Raw genomic sequence first — 24410 nt, 5'->3', positions numbered from 1 at the left:
CATTGCAAAGAAATAGAGGAAAACAATAGAATGGGAAAGACTAGAGATCTCTTCAAGAAAATTAGAGATACCAAGGAAATATTTCATGCAAAGATGGGCTCAATAAAAGACAGAAATGGTATGGACCTAACAGAAGCAGAAGATATTAAGAAGAGGTGGCAAGAATACACAGAGGAACCGTACAAACAATGACCCAGATAATCACGATGGTGTGATCACTCACCTAGAGCCAGACATCCTGGAATGTGAAGTTAAGTGGGCCTTAGGAAGCATCACTATGAACAAAGCTAGTGGAGGTGATGGAATTCCAGCTGAGCTATTTCAAATCCTGAAAGATGATGCTATGAAAGTGCTGCACTCAATATGCCAGCAAATTTGAAAAACTCAGCAGTGGCTGAAGGACTGGAAAAGGTCAGTTTTCATTCGAATCCCAAAGAAAAGCAATGCCAAAGAATGCTCAAACTACTGCACAATTGCACACATCTCACACGGTAGTAAAGTAATGCTCAAAATTCTCCAAGCCAGGCTTCAACAATACATGAACCATGAACTTCCAGATGTTCAAGCTGGTTTTAGAAAAGGCAGAGGAACCAGATATCAAATATCCAACATCCGTTGGATCATTGAAAAATCAGGAGCATTCCAGAAAAGCATCTATTTCTGCTTATTGACTATGCCAAAGCCTTTGTGTGGATCACAGTGAACTGTGGAAACTTCTGACAGAGATGGGAATACCAGACCACCTGACCTGCCTCTTGAGAAATCTGTATGTGGGTCAGGAAGCAACAGTTAGAACTGGACATCAAGCAACAGACTGGTTCCAAATAGCAAGGCTGTATATTGTCATTATGCTTATTTAGCTGATATGCAGAGTACATCATGAGAAACACTGAGCTGGAAGCACAAGCTGGAATCAAGATTGCCAGGAGAAATATCAATAACCTCAGATATGCAGATGACACCACCCTTATGGCAGAAAGTGAAGAAGAACTAAAGAGCCTCTTGATGAAAGTGAAAGAAGAGAGTGAAAAAGTTTGCTTAAGCTCAACATTCAGAAATCTAAGATCATGGCATCTGGTCCCATCACTTCATTGCAAAAAGATGGGGAAACACTGGAAACAGTAGCAGACTTTTTTTTTTTTTTGGCTCCAAAATCACTGCAGGTGGTGACTGCAGCCATGAAATTAAAAGACGCTTACTCCTTGTAAGAAAAGTTATGACTAACCTAGACAGCATATTAAAAAGCAGAGACATTACTTTGCCAACAAAGGTCCGTCTAATCAAGGCTATGGTTTTTCCAGTAGTCATGCATGGATGTGAGAGTTGGACTATAAAGAAAGCTGAGCATCGAAGAATTGATGCTTTTGAACTGTGGTGTTGGAGAAGACTCTTGAGAGTCCCTTGGACTGCAAGGAGATCCAACCAGTACGTCCTAAAGGAAATCAGTCCTGAATATTGAAGCTGAAACTCCAATCTTTTGGCCACCTGATATGAAGAACTGACTCATTGGAAAATACCCTGATGCTGGGAAAGATTGAAGGTGGGAGGAAAGGGGACGACAGAGGGTGAGGTGGTTGGATAGCATAACCGACTCAATGGACATGAGTTTGAGTAAACTCTGGGAGTTGGTGATAGACAGGGAGGCCTGGTGTGCTGCAGTCCATGGGGTCACAAAGAGTTGGACACGACTGAGCGACTGAAATGAACTGAACTGAACTGATGCAAATGGGCACACTGGGTTTGCTGTTACTTTTAGGGCCACTTTGATTGTGGACACTGATGTTAGATGACTTCAGGTGGAGACTTGTTCTGCTGCCCTCCTAAATGTTTTGACTCATGAGAGGTATCTTTTCAAAGTCAGAAATTGTTCCAAAAATGCACTCCAAAAGTGGTGGAGCTGGTGTTTGGCACTGGACACTGGATAGTTTGACCAAAAATCCCCTAGTCCTCTATCTCTCTGGAATTTAGAACCTTCAGAAACCCCTTACCAGGGCTGGGAAATGGGGAGGTTTGGGCAGTATTCCCACTCCAGGTGCTGAATTTTCTCACTTCGGTCTGGACTCCCTCTTTCTGTTCTCCTAGCCCCTGATTATTTTCCTGTTTGCCCAGATCCTGATGGTAAACTGAAATCACCTCTGACTGGTTTCTTGTTGTTTATAAGTCAATTTTTGTCTGTGGAAGAGTCAGGCTTCCACCCTCCTGATAAGTTTTATCAATTTTTCCCCTTGCCCATCATCTGGCAGGCAGGCACCTTCAAGTTTCCTGGATATATGATCATCTTTAAAGCAGATAGACTTTTGAACTGGGTTTGAGTGTCCTCTTATGGTAATTAACTCAGAGCCATCCTGGTATGGCTTTGGAGAAGTGAAAAGTGTCCTTCCTGCCTTTCTTCTCTGAGCTTCTCAATGCATTCAGGTAAATGTGTCTTACAAGGCTTGTATCTCTGCTTGGCTGTAGAATAAGGCACCATTGTGGTCAGGTTAAAAATTATTCATTATTATAATAAATTTTAAAATATATGACTGTTAAAGTCATGATCACCAAACCAGAAACAAATAAAGATGAAGTCCAATGTGGTTCCCTCTTATTCTTTCTCTGATTAGCGTGCTTTCCTATTAGCTCAATCCTCCCTAAACTAGGTCTCAGAGTATAAGTAGAATCAATTTTTATTTGTCTGAAACTCACCAAAATGTAGCATCTTTTCCCTCCCATCCTCATGGAGTTACCAGCTCATTACCTTTGATTTATTGGAGAGTTTGAAGTCTTGACTGTAAGAAGAAACTGTTTCCCTCATTCTATTGTGTCCTGAAATATTTGGCTCTAAATATTTTTTGGAGCCCAAAACATTCCTAACTTTTTGGAATCAAGAGTTTCATTAAATCTTTCCCTCCCTTTCTAACAACCCAAGGACATCATCTGGAAGTGACCTTTTAAAGCTTTCCACATGTGAAGTAAGCTACCATGATTATGATGGGACTGATTTTTTTTTAGTTTCAGGAAAAGTTACTATGAATCCATTCGCATTATATTTAGGTTCATGAGTCATACCCACATTATGTCCCTGGTAAAAATTATGAAAAGCCACAGAAATAGGAGAAAAGGACCATATGAGTGTCTATTTATGGGTCCGTGTTTGCTTTCCTACCTCAAATAGAAATACTCGACTCCACAATCTCTGGGAAAATTAGTCTTTGATTCAAAAAGATGTTCTATGACAGTATTACAGCCCTAACCATACCATCAGCCCACCAGGAAGAGAGACAGGAAGGCAACCAGAAGGACAGAAACTTCCTCTCACCAGGAAGTAACCAGCTCCAAACAAAAGATGAGTCACTTGGTGCCACCAGAGGAAAGATAATTTAGCCATTGTGTTCGTGATTGAGAAGCATCCAGTTCACTCACGGAAGACTTTTAGTGTCACTAGTGCCAGGAGCCAAATGTAATCTTTCCAAGCTGTGGTTGGGATGGAGAGTCATCTGCAGAACAAGGTCAATTTGTGACCCTGGCTGGGCACTCTATAGCTGAGCTTGGGTCCAGACCAGTCTCCACAGTCACAGTTGCCCTGTGCTGTGCCCATGGTGCCCATGAGCAGAGTTGCTGCAGCTCACCGAAGGCATCCACAAGGAAAATGGCTCGCAAGAGACGGCGCAAACAAGCTGCTGTGCTTAAGCTCGGGTCCATGCTATTGATGGTCAAGCAGGACAAGTCAAGGTGGTAGGAATGAGACCGGCTGGGACCTGGGACTCTTTATGGAGGGCTTGCACTTGTACTTGGACAAATATCTCCTCAAGCAAGAGAACATAAAGAAACAATTAGGGACTGAAAATAACTACGCTCATGGGCAGGTGGGGCAAATTATGAACAATCAAATACAAAATGCCACAAACCAACTAAGCTTTCTGATGTGCTGAGAGCAAAAGCAAGGTCCTACCCATGATACCTGCACACAGCACTACCAAGAGGGTGAGCAGACCACGTAAGCCACCCTTCTAGCCTGACTGGCCTATCCGCCCTCCCCTCCCCCCAGCATGCCTTCCTTGGAGAGTGTGAGGAAGGGCACCTGTTCTTCATTTTCTCTCCCTTTGCAGCAGCGTGAGTCCCAATAAAGCATTGCCTGAGTTCTTCATCTGGCCTTTTATCAGTTTCTATTGATTAAAATAGAACTCCTTGGAACTTCAGGCATTGCCCCCAAGGAGCATCAGCACTTGTGCTAACGTTCAGGCAAAAAGACCCTCTAGGTGTCCAAGGACACTCTCCAGTTCTGCCAGGACATGTTGGCATTTCCTGCTGCTCTCCTCAGCAGTGGCTGGAGATTTCTTCTTCACCACGTCCTCTCCCGGGTCTGCACTTCCAGTTCTGGGGGTACCGTTATTACCCTAGGACTGAACTTTATTCTTACAGGTAATTTAGTGTTTTCTTTGAATTTGGGGAAGGGATAGTCAACTTCATTTACAAAAGGATGTATTCTGGAGTCCAAACAATATGATAAATTGGCAAGGAAGAATCTTTGTATTAGAGAACAAACTGATCCTAACTCCCAATTTTAATGTGACTAATTGGTTTTTATCCCTAAATAACTCAGTGACTCAGGCATCACTTCATGAAGGAATGCTTCTCTGAATTTCCCCACCTCCTTCCAAAGACACAGTCAGAAAATGAGAATATATGGTCACCCTCTATAAAATTATGTCTCAATCTCAGAGTGCTTTCCATACTAATAGATCTTCTGTACTCACACAATCAGAAAATGATAGAATACAAAAAAAAAAAAAACAAAAAAAACCCAAAAACAACTATGGTATAGGGGGTGGTTGACCTGGATATTCAGAAGGTACCATTTCATCCAATGGTTAAACACATTTCTTTAGAGCAGACTGCCTTGGTTCACACTTCAGCTCTCTCACTGACTGTAATCTTGAGCAAGTCACTTAACCTGTGCCTCAACTTTTTCCACCTGTAGAATAGGAATAAATAGTATCTACCCAAGAGGGTTGGTGTGAGAATTTAATGAATTATATGTACAAAATGCTTACAACACTGCTTGACACATTGTAAATGCTACTGAAGTATTACTGATTAATATTCTGGCATGTGGTGGGTCTAGTAAAAGAGGTAGAATTTGAGATGAAGCTCAAGGTAGTTGGATAAAGACAACTTTTTACCAGGATTCAGGAACACACTTTTATAAGGCTATAAAAACTAGTGGTGAAGGTGATGTAAATAGTTGTTTTCATTTTATTTCTACTAGTCTCTATTCACAGCAATGGTCTGGGAAAGTAATCCTTCCGTATTTGGCCCAGTGGAACTTACACTCCACTTCCCTACTCCTGAGCTCATGACAGATTCTGATATATTGATAATGGTATTCTTTCCAGTGAGAAGATGCAACCTTAGAATGCGTCTCAACATGGGCCTCCTGGGAGGCCCTGCCAATGATTGGAGGAACCAAAAAGATAAAACCACATACGGCATTCCCCGGTGAGTCCCTTGTGGCACCACAGAGAGACTTAAAGTCTAAAGAAGTTAAGTGACTTGCCCAAATGTTACACAGCCAGCCAGAGTGAGAACTTGAACTTGGACTTTTCTACTCTTTGGCTGGTATTTGTCATTCCATCATATATAACGGTATTTATTTTCCTAACATATCAGTTGGTTAGCTTAGTTCCTAATTAGAATGGCTTCTGACACCAAGTACATTGATGTAATTTTATTAATAAATGGTTAAATATACATATATATAAAATACATGTGTATGTATGTGTATATGCATGTGTGTAGATGGGTTGTCAAAAGCTCATCAGTAACAGAAGTAAAACCAATGAATCATTGAACTGGTAATCAGTAAAAGTTTATTGTGCATGCATCACAAAGACAGTTCACATACCAGGAGCCCTCAAACCAAAACATGGAATGAGGCTCAAAGTGTATTGCTAAAAAACAAATTATTCATTGGAAAGACAGTGCCTTTTTATTCTTCACCATGATTGGTTATAATATTAGAATTTTGTTAAATGATAGGGAACTGGGTTAGTGGTTGCCACATAATCTGTTTGGGGAAAGTGTTGTAAGTTTTGCTTTTGATTTTCAGAGGCATAAGCAAGAAATGACCCAGGTCAAGTCGGTCTTATAAAATAAACTAAGCTTTGCTTGAATGATTGAACTGATTTTTTCTGCTCAGGGAATTTTCCAGGCTGGTCTCTGTTTGTTTCTGATTTTAACAATATCACAGATTTATTAAAGACATGTATATGCAAATAATTAAAAACAATAGGAAACATGATACACTCATTCATCCAGGAGATGCCCTACACCATTGTAGTGAAATTCATAAGCCTTGCTTGCTCTGCAGCAGTCCTGATGGCACTATCTATCAGGCTTAACCAAATTATTGTGACATGATCTTGTACTCAGGTTGCAAATTGAAAAGCTCCACCAAGCTCAACAGCAGACTGAGGATACTTAGAGCTTCATGTCTGTAAGCATAAATTGTGATATTTTACAGCTTTAAAATGATGCACGATGAAATGATTGAAGACATCATTACGTGGAACAATATCCAGCAGAGAGTGTGATATTCTTAATGATTTAGCACTTGAAGCCCTTATGGGAGTGTTAAGTACTTTTACTAAAGAACTGTAGGGAAGTGGTGTTTGTTACAGTTAAGAGTGAATCTAGACCAACAGTAGAGACTTGACCATATCATGCACATGTTCAGGGAACCTGGCAAATGGGAGAAAGTAAGTGGAGTGTCTGGCTCTAAGCTGAATGTGAGTGACTTACTTAGCATTACTGAAACCCTGGTAAAGTGGTTCTCAATCTTTGCTGAATATTAGATTCACCTGCGGACTTTTAACCCTCCCATGCTGGGGGTCTGTTCTAGGGATTGTGGACTAGTTTTTTGGGTGGGGCCAGGCAGTGGTGGTTGTCAAAGCTCCCAGATGATTCTAATGTTTATCCTAAAACATGAACCAATGATGTGGTCCTTGGGGAGCAAATGTATCAATTAGCCTTTTTTTTTTTTTTGATCCTCTTTTTTTTAACAACTCTCCTGTAGGGATTGCTGTGAGAATAAATGTAGGAGCAGAGAGAAGGAGCAACAAGTAGGAAAATACAAAGGATGGGGAACAATTTCTCAAAACCATCACCTACTTGTTCAGAGTTTGGAAGCTCTCCTTATAGATGAATCATTCAATACAATTTATAATGACAAATCATGTCTGGAATATGACTATGCTTCCTAACATGGATTCAAAAAATGACTTATTCACCAATTAAATTCACTTAATGAATTTTGCAAGAATACATGGGACAAAAAAGCATAGTCTCTGCTCTCCAGAAATGACAGCTGGATAATTTTGTGGAAAATATTATAGGAGAGGGACAAAATATGCATATTTCGGCAATGGACTTTTCTTCTTCCCTCTCCTTCTTTGGAGCCAGGTACTTTCTATGGTTCATGAAAATGTAACTTGGGCGGGGAGGATGGTACTGCCTTTGTATAAGGTGCAAGAAATAAACTAACAGAAGATCATATCCAACAGCTGGTTTTTTTGGATCTTTTTTCTATTGGCTAGACCAGGGCATGAACCCCCTTCCCTCTTTTTTTAATTCTACTTAGAGCTGTACTTCCTCACCTCTGATTCCTCATCTTTCTCCCACCTGGTGGTGACAACTGAGATTGCAGTGAATGACAGTAAAACCTTCCTGGGGCTACATGTAATACTTGACAGGGTGAGGGCTAGGAGGAGGTTAAAAGGACTGAGGGGCTATGGGGGATTGGGTGGATGGGGTATGGATTAGGTGTATGTAGCTACTGAAATGCAAGCTGAAGCCCTCAGAGAAGCCTCTCCCATAAACCCACTATTCATTGAATGAATAGATTTTCTCACCCCAGCCTCAGGTAAAAGACCGTTTGATTGCTCTTTGGGATTTTGTATAATTGTTTGTTCATTTGTTTTATTTGTAGACTATATTATTTCCACAACAATGAGGGTTAATGCTGGGGTTAGGAAGGCCATAGGATTTCAGAGAGAGGTCAGACGCTTGTCAATAACCAAAGCTTCAGGAAGCTGAAGCTAGACTTTCATAGACTGTGAGTGAGTGAGTGAGTGAGTGAAGTCGCTCAGTCGTGTCCGACTCTTTGCGACCCCATGGACTGTAGCCTACCAGGCTCCTCCCTCCATGGGATTCTCCAGGCAAGAGTACTGGAGTGGGTTGCCATTGACTTCTCCAGGGGATCTTCCTGACCCAGGGATCGAACCCCGGTCTCCTGCATTGCAGGCAGACGCTTTAACTTCTGAGCCACCAGGGAAGCCCCTTCATAGACTGTAGACTTTTCAATTGGAAAAGTCACTGGAGAGACTTCACTCCACTCTGATTTTCTAATGAAGTGACCTAACCTTGAGAAATAGTGATGGAGTGGGGTGGAGATGAGGTGAGGCAGAGGGAACCTTATAAAGCCAGGCTATAAGAAAAGGGACGACCAAGGACCCACTGGATAAAGGAGAGATCAGTTGCCTGATTATTCATGTTTTAACATTGGGTAAAAGTGAATTATTTTAACTAAAGAAATGGAAATATTAATATGAACCAGATGTGAAGCATTTAGTTATGCTGCTGCTGCTAAGTCACTTCAGTCATGTTCGACTCTGTGCAACCCCATTGATGGCAGCCCACCAGGCTCCCCCGTCCCTGGGATTCTCCAGGCAAGAACACTGGAGTAGGTTGCCATTTCCTTCTCCAATGCATGAAAGTGAAAAGTGAAAGTGAAGTTGCTCAGTTGTATCTGACTCTTTGTGACCCCATGGACTGCAGCCTACCAGGCTCCTCCATCCATGGGATTTTCCAGGCAAGAGTACTGGAGTGGGGTGCCATTGCCTTCTCCAATTTAGTTATGACTCATGTTAGAAAAAAAATAAAAGATTAGGGTAGTTCTTGGAGAGATAAGGACAGAGGAGCAGCACTGCAATTTACTTGGAAGTGTTGTTCAGTCACTAAGTCATGTCTGACTCTTTGCAACCCCATCAACTGCAGCACGCCAGGCTTCCCTGTCCTTCACTATCTCTTGGAGTTTGCTCAAACTCATGTCCATTGAATCAGTGATGCCATCCAGCCATCTCATTCTCTGTCACCTGCTTTTCCCCCTGCCCTCAATCTTTCCCAGCATCAAGGTGTTTTCCAATAAACTAGCTCTTTGCATCAGGTGGCCAAAATATTGGAGCTTCAGTTTCAGCATCAGTACTTGCAGTGATTATTCAGTGTTGGTTTCCTTTAGTATTGACTAGTTTGATCTCCTTGCTGTCAGTTTGAAAGCATCAGTTCTTCAGTGCTCAGCTTTCTTTATAGTCCAACTCTCACATCCATACATGACTACTGGAAAAACCATAGCATTGACTAGATGGACCTTTGTTGGCAAAGTGATGTCTCTACTTTTTAATATGCTGTTTAAGAAGTGAGGCCTTCCCATGTAAGCTCTGAAAACAAAAGGATAATGCTTCTTCCTTTTCCTTTTCCCTCTTCACTACTCTCCCACATTTATTCTCCTCTTCCCTTTCTCCAGTCCAGTGTCATCATTGAGTGGGAATCCATGCTGAGTGAAATGAGGCTCTCTCCAATCAGTGCTTCCCTAGTGATGTAGATGGTGCCACCCAGGGAACTCACCTGCTGTGTGTGGGGATGGCTGTGCCAGCAGAGGATGGAAGGTGGGGCATAGGGAGCTCTCGCCTCCATTTTGCAGTCTCCCTCTACCCCACAATCAGATATCTGGGTTAAGTGTTACCTCTGTTAGAAGTAGAAATTCAACAATAAAAAGGAGCAATTTGAATTTTAAATTTCATGTGGAAGTGATTAGGAGTATGATTATTGTCAATGGAATGTGTCATCATTGCTATAAAAATAGACTTTGGCATTACAGTAAAAGCAACTGTAATTTTATTTTGGAACTCCTTTGCCTTCTCTTTCTTTATAATCTCCAAGAAAATAATTGAAATAAATAATTGGTCCTCTCTTCCCTGCTAACCCTACCATTAAATCTCCTTAATACTATCACATTCATTATTATCAACATAATAATTCAAGAATGAATCAAAGAGAACCCAAACCCTGAAGTTTGCTCTCAAAGCCTTTTCAAGCTCTAGAACTTAGTGTTGGTTTATTTCATCTGCAGGAATCGTGATGCTACTGGTGTTTCGGTTAGTCAACTTTGATGATGCAATGTACCTAGAGAATAACATTCTATTTCATGGTGGAAAATTGTAGTCTTTGCTTTCAATCAGAAGTGTAAGGACTCTTGATGAGATACAGTGAAGCTTCAAAACCTAGCAAAAGTAGGTAAAAATATATGAAGTTTGTTTCCTTGGACCTCTCAAAAAGACTATATCCTTTTTTTAGGGCAGCTAATTGCTCTGCAAATAACTTTCCCAAAATGAGGAGGAAGTTTCCTTTAGATGATTTTAAAAAATACTTTATGTATTTACTGAAATTACTCCTTTGCTCCAACCCATAAGCAAGATATGTTGACTTTATAGCTCCAAAAATTACATCACATCACACAGTGTTTCTGTCTCTGATGCCACCACCTTAGTCTGGCTCTCATCTGTGTTGGCTCCACCTGCTCAGAATCATGCCCCCATTCCATCTTCTCACATACAACAGCCGGTGTCCTCATCTCAGAGTGTAAATGACCTCCCACCCTACATTGCTCACCTGCTGAAAGACTTGCCCTGAGAGAAGTTTGAATTCCTCTAATGCAGTTCCCTCTCTCCCATCCTCTTGCTTTCTCTCCAGCACTCTGCTCTTTCTTTCAAAAGACTACAATAATTTGAAAATAGTTCATTTGCTTATTTTTTATTGTATCATTTTGCCTAGCAGATTGTATGATTCATAAATTCAGGAATATTTCTGTCTTGTTTATCTTTGGTTCCTGGTGGCAAGTGCAATAATGGACATGATGGACTTTTCCCGCAGTATTTTTAAAATAAAAAATTTCAAGCATATACTATAGAGAACTTTATAACGAACACCTGAATACCTAACCCCTAGTTTCTACTGTACTTTCTTCATCATGTATTTATCCATCTCTCTATTCCTCTACCCATCAACACATGGTTGACTTTTAATACATTTGTTGAATGAATGGGTAAATGAAGAATTTACCCTTTGGTAAATAGAAGTTGTATGTCCTAAGGTGACTCAACACAAGACTACGCCTCCTTATTTCTGTGTGGACACAGGGTCTGGGGAACTATGTCATGTTCCGTACTACGTGTATCTGTTTAGCTCTGTACCAGGCATTGGGCCAGAAAACTGAGGAGGCCAGAAAAATGAGAAATAAGACAAATTTCCTGCCTTTCAGAGGCACATGCTCGAATAGTGAGAAGATCCAAATATGTTAGTGATAGAAGAAAGAAGTAGAGGATGTCGACTAGAGATTTTTTTTTTTTTGCATGCATGACTTGTTAATAAAGACCAACCAGTGCCATCTCAATGTTAAAACTGCCTGATTTCTTGGCCTTTTGTGTTTGTTGTTGCACAAGTAGGCGGAAACAATTGTTGATTTGGCCAATACCAATGAAGGAATATTTTATGATTCCTAGTTTAGTGAATGACAAATGCAAGCCCATTGGAATCATGAAACTCTTAGCTTTTTTTTTTTTAAGTTCTGTACATACCATGAAATATACACATTATAGAAGCAAAGGAAAACATAGAAAAAGTATTGCTTATCTAGGCTAACTACGGTCAAGGTAAAGAGCATCTCTGCCTAGTCTGCAAAATTGACAGAGAAGAGCAGGTAGAGCTTTCTTCCTTCTGCATGCAGATAGGTTGTTTTCAAACTACGGTCGATTATATCTTTTGGACCCTGCATTTATTATTTTGATTGCTCAGAGGAAATGCTTACCTTTGAAGTGACATCCTGGGGCAGTGCTTCGCAATATCCTTTATTAAGCTTTACTGTGTCTATTCACATTTATTTTAATTCTTATTTTTAGAAGGAGGATTTTAAGAAGGTCAATGCATTTAAGAAGGTCAGTGATTGAATTCCAAGAGTACTTAGCAGGGGTCCCTGTATATAAAGGGTTGAATCATTGTGAACTGGGAATGCATCCAGGTTTATGCCTAACTGAGAATCCTCTGTGAAATATTTAAAAGTGAAAGCGTTCTTTTAAAACAGGCCCATGGACCTGGACAACATAGAAATGGCGAACACAGCGCTGCATACACAGCAGAAGCAGAGTTGAGATCTGGGCTTACTGTTCTTCTGATCTTGACTGTATCCTCAGCCCCTCACCCCTTTTATTGATGACATTCTGCTTTCTAGCATGTCAGGGGCCCTCAGCCAATTAACTTTCATTTGCTTACATTGTCCTCCCATGGGCTTCTACGTGGCAAATATTTCAGGGCCCAGTATGGTCCTGACCTGGATTTGCTTCCTGGCTTTGCCACTAGTAGTTAAAGGACCTTGAACAAGAAATGTACTTTTTCTAAGTTCTAGGTTCCTTATCTGTAACTGGGAGACCTTAATACCTATCTGAATATGTAAAACATGTCTGCCATGTAGAAGACTCTTGATAAATGTAGTCTTACCCTGCCATCTTAAGATCAGTTGCCACCTTGGATTAGTAAGAATGATATTTGCAGAGAAGTATGGATGTAAGCATCTAGATATTGAGTGCAATAGGAGGAAAAAGCAAATCTGGAGATGGATATTTTATTTATAAAATTAAACCTAATTTTATTTTGCAAAAATCAACAAATACATGTTCAGATCTGTTTTATCTTCAAAACACATTTTTGTTTTTTAACAAACATGCAAGGTAATTTGGCATGCCAAACATCTTTCCCTCTAGTTCTCCTTGAAATTTTCTTTCATAACACAAAGAAAGGTGCAAATATTGTCCAAAAACTATTTATATTTTTACCCTCCAGAATTACTAACATTAATATTTATTGAGAGGAAAGGAAAACTGCAAGGTTTGTTCTTTGGCATTCACATTTGACTCAACAGTATAATTAAAAACTTGTATTTGTTTCTAAGATAAACACTTTGAAGGAAATTTAATAAATCTTGTTTTTGCTCTGCAAAGGAGCCACTATATCAAAGCATTTAACTGAAGCTGTCGAGTTCCTGCTGGTAGAATATTACTTCCAGCCTATTTATTAGCTTTTCTTCCCGTAGCCCAATATATGATCCCTACCCCCCTCTCCACTGAGTGAAAGCACAGAAAGGATGCAATTTCTTGTCTCTTTTCCCCCAGCATCATGCAAGGCAAGGCAGCATCACAATCACAACATCTGAATTTACTTTGATTATGTATTTTTTCTTATGCTTAAAATTATTTTGTTTTATAATACTTACTGGGTTATCTAAAATCAACATTGTTGATTTTAAACTGTTATAAAGCCAGACTTTTAGAGACATTTGAAACAATTCATGAAACATGTCTGAAAGGAGTTAATTGCCTTAAACCAATGCCTTCAATTCTTTTGCACTTGAAGGAAAAGAATTTTAGGTATCAGCAGGTTTCTAGAAAATAAGACTTTGGGGTCTATATAATTTATTTGGATCTTTTTGTATATTGTAAACAAAGATAGGATACTTTGTAGCTTATGAACAAATTTTTAAAAAATATATCCTTCACTATAGAATAGGTATCAAGGGAGCATTTTAAATATGATTCTGATAGATCTCTTATAAGCCTATTTTTCCAGAAAAAGCTTATAGGCAATTTACCAATTAAAAACAAAATCTGAACTCATAGATTTAAGTTGAAAGAATATGGTACGTGAGGTAAGGTCACTGTGTTATCCATGGTCTGATGCACAACATGGTGTGTATAAAAGAACCTAAAGAGACATCTATCTCAAATTTCAGGCAGGATCTAAGACTGCATAGAGAGGGGAGAGCTTTTGAGGTTAGACAGTGAAAGAAGCCACAGTATTCACCTAAATCAATGCGTTGGAAGCAGCATACACATATGCAATGCCAGTTTGCAGAATGCAGAAAAGATCAATTAGAAATTGTACTGTGATAGCCACACATTTTGGAGAAAAATTCCCAAGCCAGGCGAATGTGGATTGGGATAAAAACATAGGCAGTGTACACTACCATAGCAAAGATGGTTAGTATGATGGTATTGAACATAGATTGCTCCCAAGGCTCCAAGACAGCACAGCAGCTAATGATTTGATATTGATAGTAGAGCCAGGATAAGTAGTCCTTCACACGCTTGAAATCCATGGCTGGTTCCTTCAAGCTGCAGAAAGTCTGTCCTGTTAAAAAAAGGTAACAGATTAGAACAAAACATAAATAAGGCACTGAACACAGAATCTCCTTAGATTTTCATGATCTCAGCATGTTAAAAATTTTCAAAGAAGGTTAATGATCATTGAATGAATTACTAATAGGAATATTACATGGATATAATACACAGCATGTTAATCATAAGAATTAATAATATTGTCATTACTACTAATAATTACTACTAGAATTAATAGCAATATTATTAACAGTAATATTTATCTAAAAATCATTAATGCTAGTAATAATTCTAGTGATAGTAGTATTTACAATTGAGGCTAACCACATTTTATTTAGCCCTGTACATCGAGAGAAATAAACATGAATTTTCTATTTCCTACGATTATATTTTGTAAGAAGAAGTTTAAAAAATAGTATGTGGGAAAGAGTTAATACAGCAAGCCTGAGGCCGCTATCTTTAGAAGGGCCCCTGGCTGGCATCTGGGAACTTGGTTTTTGGAATGTTCTCTTCATTCCCTAATGGATAAGGATGATTCACCATGCCCAGACTGTGTAAACACTGTAATTTATGGTGAACACCTGCTTTATTCTGGGAGCCTGGAATTTTTGTAATTGCCAGGCAGAGAGTGTCCATATAGCCAGCCCCAATAAAAATCTTGGTGCTGAGTCTCTAATGGGCTGCCCTGGGCAGAAACTTGACATGTATCATGGTACTTTTTGTTGGTAAAGAGAGAAGCACCCTCTGGGTGTCCACTCATGGGAGGGAGGGAACATCTGAAGCCTATATATGGATTTCTTCAGACTCTGCCCATGTCTCTCTTCCTTGCTGATCCTGTTGTTCATCATTTTGCTACAATAAACCTTAGCTGTGAGTGTGAATATATGCTGAGTCCTATGAGTCTTTCTAGCGAGGCACTTGACATGTGGTTGGTCTTAGAACCTCGGAAACAAAGGGGAAGCCGAAAGTGTACCTTTGGGTGGTCATTTGGTTTGGGGGTAGAGAACTTATGAAAGCCAAAAGAATGTTTTGTTGGCCCTCGGATAGGATCACAGTTAAAACTTCCTAGAAGGAAGGCCATCAGACACCCATAGACATGGTGGATGTCCTTGTATATATAAGCTGACCTGTGCTTGTTCTGCTTATTCCTGAGAACATCATGGTGCCACATCATCTAAGTCCACCTTGATGACTTTTACTATTCAAATCACAGTTACATCTTTTGAAGATCATTCCTATGTTCTGACATGAACGTATTTCTCTTTTTTTTGATTCTCATTTGAGTAAAAGCAAAATATTTTTGCTGCATAAGACCGTGGACTCCTCAGGTTATGGGGAGATTCTCATGATCCTAAGGCCTAGCATAAAGACAGTCATCAGTGAATACTTGCTGAACAAATAAGTAAATAAATGAACAACATGTAACTAACTTAAAAAAAAATAGAGATGACTCAGTCTGGACCTAAGTGGGATACAGTTTGCTATTGCTGACTTTCAATAGCTTGGCTTTGATAATAAGTAACCCTTTCTGATTGGAGAAGGCAATGGCAACACACTCCAGTACTCTTGCCTGGAAAATCCCATGGATGGAGGAACCTGGTGAGCTGCAGTCCATGGGGTCGCTACGAGTCGGGCACGACTGAGTGACTTCACTTTTACTTTTCACTTTCCTGCACTGGGGAAGGAAATGGCAATCCACTCTAGTGTTCTTGCCTGGAGAATCCCAGGGATGGAGGAGCCTGGTGGGCTTCCGTCTGTGGGGTCGCACAGAGTTGGACACGACTGAAGCGACTTAGCAACAGCAGCAGCAGCAACCCTTTCTGATAAGGATAATTTCCACAAAACTTAAAATGGGAAAGCCTTTGTGTTACTAGGTCATGATTATTTGTAATTATGGTCAGAATAATCCAAATAAGTAGATAATAGAAACTGAAGTTGTTTTTACTTTCCTATGAAAAGAAAAGTGAGCCTCTCATCTTTTCTAGAAGCTGGAGTAGGGAACTAAGTAATTAGATATAAATGCATTGCCCTGGCAGGTGGACTTCAGTGAGGAGTTACCTCCAGTGTTCTTCATTCCTAACTCTAGTTGCAGAGAAAGAGCAAAGGTCAAAGGTCTTAGAGAAAATGAGTGACAGAAGGAGTGATAATTTTAGTGAATAATATTATCCAAGTAACCAAGATTTTCCATTGATAGACTGATAGAGAAAATTAGGAGATATGACTATTTGAGCTATTAGGCTGTTTCATTAGACAACTGTATGTTTCAAACTAAATTTGATTTTTAAGAATCTCATTCATGGATACCCATACTTGCTCCCTCTTCATTACCTAGACAGTTTAGGGTGGTGCCAGGTAAGTGACTAGGAATGTGAGAGTCCATTCATCAGGTATGAAGTTCCAGACTGTGCTGGGTGAAGGTGGCAGAATGATGGCTCAGGGAAGCCCAGATCTTCCCCTTAAGAAGCTTTATCCATTTGGGAAGACAAGTAGCAATCAAACAATATATGTAAATATATAATTATCAACTACATTATGCCCTAAAGGACAGGAGCAATGTATAAAGGGGCTGTGGGAAAATTAATCCAGCCTAAGTATGTCTCTGAGGAAGAGGTATTTGAGGTAAAATCCAAGAGATGACTGTGAGTCTAACAGATAAGTCAGGTGGGGAGAATGGCCAAGACAGAGGAATCAACTTGTGTTTGTTCAAAAGTTAGAGGATGGAAGGAGTTTGATAGGAGGTTGGGTGGGGCAGTGAATGGAGCACAGAGATCTGGGGAGGGAGACTGGGAGTATGAGAAAACTAAAGAGGAGGAAATGACCAGAGTGAGGCCACACACCCTAAGCTTGAACCTACGAGTGAGGGGGCTCCAGAGGTTTTTAATACGGGAATGCTGTAGTGGGTTTGAGAGGATGAGACTTTAAGTTCATATAGCCACATTGCCTTCCCTGCATTCTAAAGCCAAGTTGAAATGCTTTTGAATTTTCAGTAAATCTCTGCCTCTGCCCTCCCATAGGAATTACTCATTCAGAATCAACCATGTACTGGAAATCTGTTTAAAATATTTTCAATTACTCTTTTTACTTTTATAAATGAGATAAATCACTCTTTTAGAAATATCATTGACTTTTTCCCCTATACATTGTAGCTTTTAAAAATGTACTAATTAAAAAAAATTTTTTTTAATGTACTAATTAATTGCCTAGCCATTGGTTTCTCTTAAAAAATTAAAGTTCTTGCTTGAGTAGCCCCAGTGGACACCTTGATTGTGCCGTTGTGAGGGAACCTGAGCCGAGGCACTAAGCTCACTTGTGCCCACATTTCTAAGTCATAGAAACCCTGAGGTGGTCAGTGTTCATTGTTTTTAGCTGTTAAAGTCAAACGATCAAGGAAACAACGGCTCTAAAGCATACCAACATGCATCACACCAAAGCTGGATACCTGGTAAAGCCTTGGTTACATATTGCTAACAATTTAAAGGATTAAGATTGAATTTTTGTATTCTCACCCATTTCCACAGTGCCCTGGATCACTTCCCAGCCCTCTCTGTTGTCACCTCTGACATGCTTTTATGGTCCCATTTCATTCCAGTCTCACAAAGTAGGAGAATCAATAAAAAGCATTGATGTCCCGTTTTCCTTTGGTTATTTTCCCCCTTATTAATGAGATGCAGTTTTAAAGATCATCTATTTACTGTTGGTCATGAAAAGGTGAGAAGAGTTGGTTATTACTGGTAAACCATCTGCTACAACCTATTGTTAGAATATACACTATATTTAGATTCTAGATTTGCTTAGATAATATGTTTTTCCTTCCTACTGAGTCTATTTTTAAATTTCCTATGGGACAACATGCAAGATTTAAGAAAATCACTTTAGACAATTTAAGATGAGTAATGTGGGAAGGAGAATTCATTCATTCATTAAACAACTGCACTTTGAGTATTGCTATGTGGTTTTTTCTGAGTAGTAACAGCTTCAAAAGGAATCTATTCCAAAATGGCATTGCAGACAGAAGATGCTCTTCTTAGCAGCAGCAAACTGGACCACGTAGCAAACATGCAGTGATGAGGGCCAGGAATGAGCACTAAATATGGGGAAAGGGCATGGAAAATGCTAAGAAGCAAGTTAGGAAAATAGGCTGAATTTGGGAAATAAGATGACAAAAATGGCATGAAATTAATTATCCACAGGTAACCTGGAACTGTTATTGTTGTTGTTTAGTTGCTAAGTTGTGTTCAACTCTTTTGTGACCCCATGATCTATAGCCTGCCAGGCTCCTCTGTTGATGGGATTTCCCAGGCAAGAGTACTGGATTAGGTTGCCATTTCCTTCTCTAGGGGATCTCCTTCACCAGGAACTGAACCCGCATCTTCTGCATCTCCTGCATTGGCAGGATTCTTTATCACTGAGCCACCAGGAAAGCCCAACCTAGAACTAGATAACAGCAAACATCTTAATGTCTTAATTTTCACTGTGAAGTGTGAAAAATTAACTTGCCCTTAAAGACCTGATGGCATATCCTAGTAACGCTAAAAAAAGACATAAAATGCTTACTCTATTTAAGCATACTATGCATCTCCTTGTTTTTAATTGTGTTTTTTAAAAGATGATTTCCTGTATATGGAAAAGAGGGAGCAAGTAGTTTGTTCTTTCTCTTCCTCCTCCTCCTTTTACTTTTTCCTCTAAACTTGATGATTTTTTAAAACCCTCTTAAATGTTTAAGGAGGTTGTGCATTCAAAGGTGACACTGCCTAAGCACATGGTGGTTTGTGTTCAGTAGTACAGTGGCCTGGATGGGTTTGGCTCTAGCAGCTGAAGCTGTGTGTAATGCCTTCAGGTGAGTGGGGAGGACTGGGAGCCCCTTCAGGATACAAAGTCAGTGAAGTGCTTGGTAAAAAATGGGGGTAGGACAAAGGCCAGCCCTGTTGCCTGGAGGGATGGATTGTGAGGCCAGAGGAAAAGCTTTCTCTGGGCCATTTGATTTTTAATGTTTCTTTCTTTTAATGGAAGTATAGTTGTCAATGTTGTGTTAGTTTGAGGTGTATAGAAGTGATTCAATTTCTATGTGTATTTATATGTGTAAGTGTGTGTAAATAAATGTATATATACATATATGCATATGTATGTATGTATATGTGACTAAGCCTAAGCACTGGCTCAAGTTCTGACTCCTCCACTTGCTGGGCATGTAACCTTGGCACAGTTACTTAATTATTCTGGACCTCAAGTTCCTCATCTGTAAATGGAAATAACAATCCCTTCTGTTTAAGGTTGCTGTGAGGATTAGCAAAAATGCAAGCAAAGCATCAAGTAAAGGGATCTGTATATGGAAGAAGTACATAGATAGGAAGATGGAATCTAACCAGAGAAAGACTTTCCCCTCTCTACCTTCCTTTTTATTTACTACCATCCTGGTAATTGCACTAGGAACTGGAGATTCCATAGTGACTGAGACAATCATGGCCACTGTTCCCAAGAATGATAATTATAATTTAGCTGGATATATTCCACATATATGCATTTTAGACAATATTTACCATGTGTTAAGTAGCTAAGGTGGAATCCTAGAATGTTAGTGGCTGGATGGACTGTAGAATCCCCTGCTGCTAAGTCACTTCAGTCGTGTCCGACTCTGTGTGACCCCATAGACTTCAGCCCACCAGGCTCTCCTGCCCCTGGGATTCTTCAGGCAAGAACACTGGAGTGGGTTGCCATTTCCTTCTCCAATGCATGAAAGTGAAAAAGTGAAAGTGAAGTCGCTCAGTCGTGTCCGACTCTTAGTGACCCCATGGACTGTAGCCCACCAGGCTCCTCCATCCATGAGATTTTCTAGGCAAGAGTGCTGGAGTGGGGTGCCATTGCCTTCTCCAGTAGAATCCCCTAGACCCAGTCATTAATTTTAAAGAAAAGTGTCAAGCCTATGAGGCTAAACATTAAATGGATATTAAATTGCTTGACGTCAAATTGGTTTGTCAAACCGAATTAAAGTGACTAGATTATTCCAGGTGGTGAATACCCTGTGTTTTGTGAACTGATGTTGGATGAAAGAAGTAGACATTTCAGTGGAGGGTTTCTGTGATCTTCAAAGATTCAAAGTTGAGCAAGGACATTGGTATCAAGTGTGTAGGTATCTGGAAGAACTTCAGCCCCACCTTCTCTCAATTTCCCCAGATTCTACTCTTCTCTTACTCAAGACTCCTGAAACCCCAGATTCTCTTCCAGTCAAATAAAGGTCTGAATGCCCACTTATTGCAGATATTACTGGGAACTGGCAAAAGCTAAGGTTACTGTTAGCAGTGTACAACTTAGCATGGATAAAAGACCCAAAGTGGAGTTTTGCCAAATTGAGGGGAGAAAAAGCTGGGAGAAAGTGTATTAGAGAATGATTAAGAGAGTCTTGGGAACCAGAGGGAGAGAGAGATTCCTGCAGGGAACCCAGGGAATGAATGGGGACACAGTGACAGTAGAAAACAGGAGGACTTGGAATTTCCCTAAGAAGTTATGTCATAACTGATTGGAGAGTTAGTGGCTATTTTTAATTTCCAAATGATTTTTTTATTTCTGAATATGATCACTGAGTGATTTTTCTCTCACTAGATTGTATACAGTGAGGAAAGGTAAGTTTTAATCTCGTCTCTCACAATGAAAGGGAGAAGTCCTGGGACTTGGGATCCACATTAGTCAGGGACAAAACTTTCTTCTGGCCTGAGCAGAGAAGAAGGTTAGAATAAATAGAGCAATAAAAAAACCCATATGCTCGCATAAACCCATGTAATACATGAGTCACAAAATGAGAACACTGTTAAAGGAACCTTCAGGGTGGGGACAAAAGTAGAGGCTGGGCTTGCTCAGGAGGCTTTTTGGTTTTGGATCTCTCCATGGGAATGGACGTGGTAAAAAGTTAGGCAACCACAATGAAAGATGAGTACTTGATGATTTGTCAGGGCAGTGTTTACCTTGGGAACACTGCAAAAGACTTGATCCTGCAGCCCTCCTCTGCCTAAAGAAAGTACTCCAAATGATTGGATTTTCTAAGAAAGGGATTTTCCTTTCTAAACATTGGCTAAAAAATGAATCTTCCCTCCTTAGGTGGGTGTGGGACCTAACACATTTTGGTTTAAATCTCCTTCTAAAATGTCAGAATCTGGGGCTAAAGAGAAAAGTCAGAAGGATCTACAATTGATCGTGGGCTAACTCCTTCCCAACTTATTTTGGAATTCTACGTCAATCACTCAGCTTTTTCTGTGCTTCATATTTGGAACCTGAAAACCTGAGAAGTGGGAAAAGTATCCTGCCTGCTGCCGCAGAGGGAGATGCTGTATCTAAAAAGAGATTGTGTCTGTACTTGGAAGTAGCTTTCTTTAGAAAGAGCTCAATGTGACTGACTCAAGTTGAAGCCTTCCTTTAATTAACTAATTCATTTAGAGGAGCAGAGTGATTTCCTTCCAAAGACTACAGTGTGAAAAGTGGTGATAAAAGAGAGTAAATTTACAGAGGAGGAGACTGATAAGCTCAGTCAGCTGATCAAGGCCACTATCAGCAGTGATAACTCAGGCTGACAGTAGGTATCCATGATATCATGGCATGAAAATGGCACTTTTCTACTGTCTTCCTCTCCCAAATTCACAGCCTCAGTCTAATCATGAGAAAAAACACCAGGCAAATTTTCAACAGAAGAGCCTCTTACAAAATGCCTGCCCTTAAAATTCTTAGCACTTAAAACTCTCAAGGTCATCAGAAACAGGCAAAAACAGAAAAATTGTCACAGCCCAAAGCAGCCTAAGGAAACATGACAACTAAATGTAGTATTTTAGCCTAGATGGAGTCCTGAAAAAAGAAAAGGATTTTAGCTAAAAACAAAGTAAATTTGAGTAATGTATTGGCTTTAATAATAGCATATCAACACTGGCTCATTAATTGTAACACATGTCATACTAATGTAAGATGCTGATAGCAGAAGCTGAGTGCAGGGCATATGGTAATTCACTGTATTATTGTCTCAATTTTTCTGTAGGTCTAAAAATGTTCAAAATATTCTGATGTTCTAACAAAAGCAAAAAAAAAAAAAAAACAGAAAGTCCTAAAACATCCAGTTATCTTTACTCCAAACTCCAGTGAATTTTGCTTATGCTGTCTTCTTTCCTGTCTGGAAATCTCTTCCTCATAACTCTGAATGTAGCTAAATAATAGCCTTCCACAAAAGACTGACTTTCAAACATTTTCAAACACAATATAAAAGAAAAGTGCACTTTACACTGTGATCCATGGTACACACCCATACATATACCTTTAACTGAAATAAACATCTCTCAAAATAATACTCTTCAGGGCGTGCTGACATTTTATCTCCTATTCTGTTCTACTCCACTCATTTCTCTTCTGCTGTCTTCTGTGTTATTGTCTTCATTCATTACAAAATACCAATTGTGAACTACCACATCAGTTTTTGGGGGGCTGTGCTGCACAGCTTGTAGGATCTCAATTACCTGACCAGGGATCCAACCTGGGACATGGCAGTGAAAGCCCAGAATCCTAACCACTGGGTCACCGGAGAACTCCCTACCACATCAATTTCTTAACCCACCAATTGCAACCTGCAGTTGGAAAAACTCTCCTTTAAGGTTTAACTCAAGATGTCTCTGCATTGTCCAGTTTGGCAAACACTAGCCACATGTGGCAATTTAAAATTTTAGTGCTCAGTAGCCGCATGTGGCTCATGGCTAGCATACTGGACCGCACAGATACAGAATATTTCCATCACTGCTAAAAATTTTCTTGGGCAGTGCTGTGGACTCTTCATCTCTTGTTTGGACTAATGTAATAGCCCATCTACCACTTGTCTCCTTTTCACCTTACACTCTTCCATGCGGTTGCTGGAATTAACTTTCTAAAATAACAGATTTATTTTTCTACTTGAAACCCTTCAATAGCTCTCCATTTTCTATGAAATGAAGCATTCATCTAAGACCTCTACCTCTCTGAACTTTCCTGCTAAATGCCATTCACTCTTAAGCTTCTGTGTTCACCTGCTTTTCTTTTCTAGAAATATTTTTTCTTTTAGAGAAAATCTTATTTGTTTTCAAGATGTAGTTCCTATATTCTCTCTTCTATGAAACATTCTCAGGAGACTACCTTTCCCAAGGAATGTATATTGCTTTCTTCTATGGGTTACCATTGTAGCAATTATACTGTATTATAATTAGCCACATATTCAATACAATGTTTCCCCATTAGACTATGGGGTCTTTAAATACTGAGGATATGCCACAGTTATCTCTCTATCCCCAATGTCTGGAATGTGGGATACTTATATACCAGCTCATGAGCTGGTTGGCTGACTGACTGACTTACTGAATTGTAAGGTTGTGAAGCACAGGGACCACACTTGTATTTATTTAATATTTCCGTAGCACAATGTGGGCCCATAAAAGGAACTTATGAATTCTCATTATCTGCTTTCAGGCAATGAGTTTTAGACATACTGTTTTCTAAGTACTGTCAAATTCAGTGTAATCTGTTTTTTGTAAGATGGAAGGGAGTTGGTACTAATTTTTTTTATTATGACAAATGCTTTTTAATTTTCTAGTACTATTCAAAGCTCATGGACTCTGTGGGGGAAATAAAAACACTTCTAAAGTTGTCTTAAATCCCATTAAAATGACTTTTTACAAGGAAGTATTCTAGGTGAGTAACAATTTAAGATCGGTAGGTAGGAAAGTGGTTCTAATGGGAATAATTCCAGGATGAAAACACCTGAAGACCTGAAGTGTATTACAGCTTTTTTTCTATTCATCTATTTTTCTCTTTATTTCTCTTAATTCATTCATTACTTTGTGTCTTTGAGAAAGTTCCAAAGTCTTTCTGTGTCACAGCCTCTCTATGTGAAATGGAGATAATTGGTAATTTTCTGTCTGTCTCAGTGATGTAGTAAGGAATATAGGCATAGTTTGTGAGTTCTTTAGGAATATTTGTAAGAGTCATAGTAATAGATGTTTGTTGTTGTTCCTTGTGGATTGGTACAACTTTAAACTATTTGCAAGATTTTATTAAATTATAATTTAGCGTCAAAGATTCTTCATAGAATAGCCTATAATGGTCACCTCAACAATGGAGTGCTTGGGGAAAAAACCTCATTCTTATTTATGTTTGCTA

At 39.6% G+C, this 24410-nt stretch overlaps 1 protein-coding gene and 1 pseudogene across 2 annotated transcripts in view; both read right to left on the bottom strand.

Annotated features, from left to right (window-relative positions):
* Window positions 1-3394: 3394 nt before the first annotated feature.
* On the bottom strand, window positions 3395-5472 carry LOC109562976 (MAD2L1-binding protein-like; annotated as a pseudogene).
* Window positions 5473-12707: 7235 nt separating this feature from the next.
* Window positions 12708-24410, bottom strand: part of SPTSSB (serine palmitoyltransferase small subunit B) — a 30421-nt gene continuing 18718 nt past the window's right edge. The window contains exons 4-5 of one of the 2 annotated variants that reach the window (XM_019959955.2): window positions 20900-20963; window positions 12708-14271 (exon numbers count right to left, since the gene is read on the bottom strand). In XM_019959955.2, the coding sequence (XP_019815514.1) occupies window positions 14009-14239 (231 nt within the window). In that variant the 5' untranslated portion in view covers window positions 14240-14271; window positions 20900-20963 and the 3' untranslated portion in view covers window positions 12708-14008. The remainder of the gene's footprint in view (window positions 14272-20899; window positions 20964-24410) is intronic. The other variant, XM_019959962.2, reaches the window with a different exon arrangement.

This window comes from Bos indicus, chromosome 1 (genome assembly GCF_029378745.1).
Source record: "Bos indicus isolate NIAB-ARS_2022 breed Sahiwal x Tharparkar chromosome 1, NIAB-ARS_B.indTharparkar_mat_pri_1.0, whole genome shotgun sequence".
Lineage (NCBI taxonomy): Eukaryota > Metazoa > Chordata > Mammalia > Artiodactyla > Bovidae > Bos > Bos indicus.
Note: the sequence above shows the minus strand (reverse complement) of the source record. Positions and strands in the feature narration are given on the sequence as shown.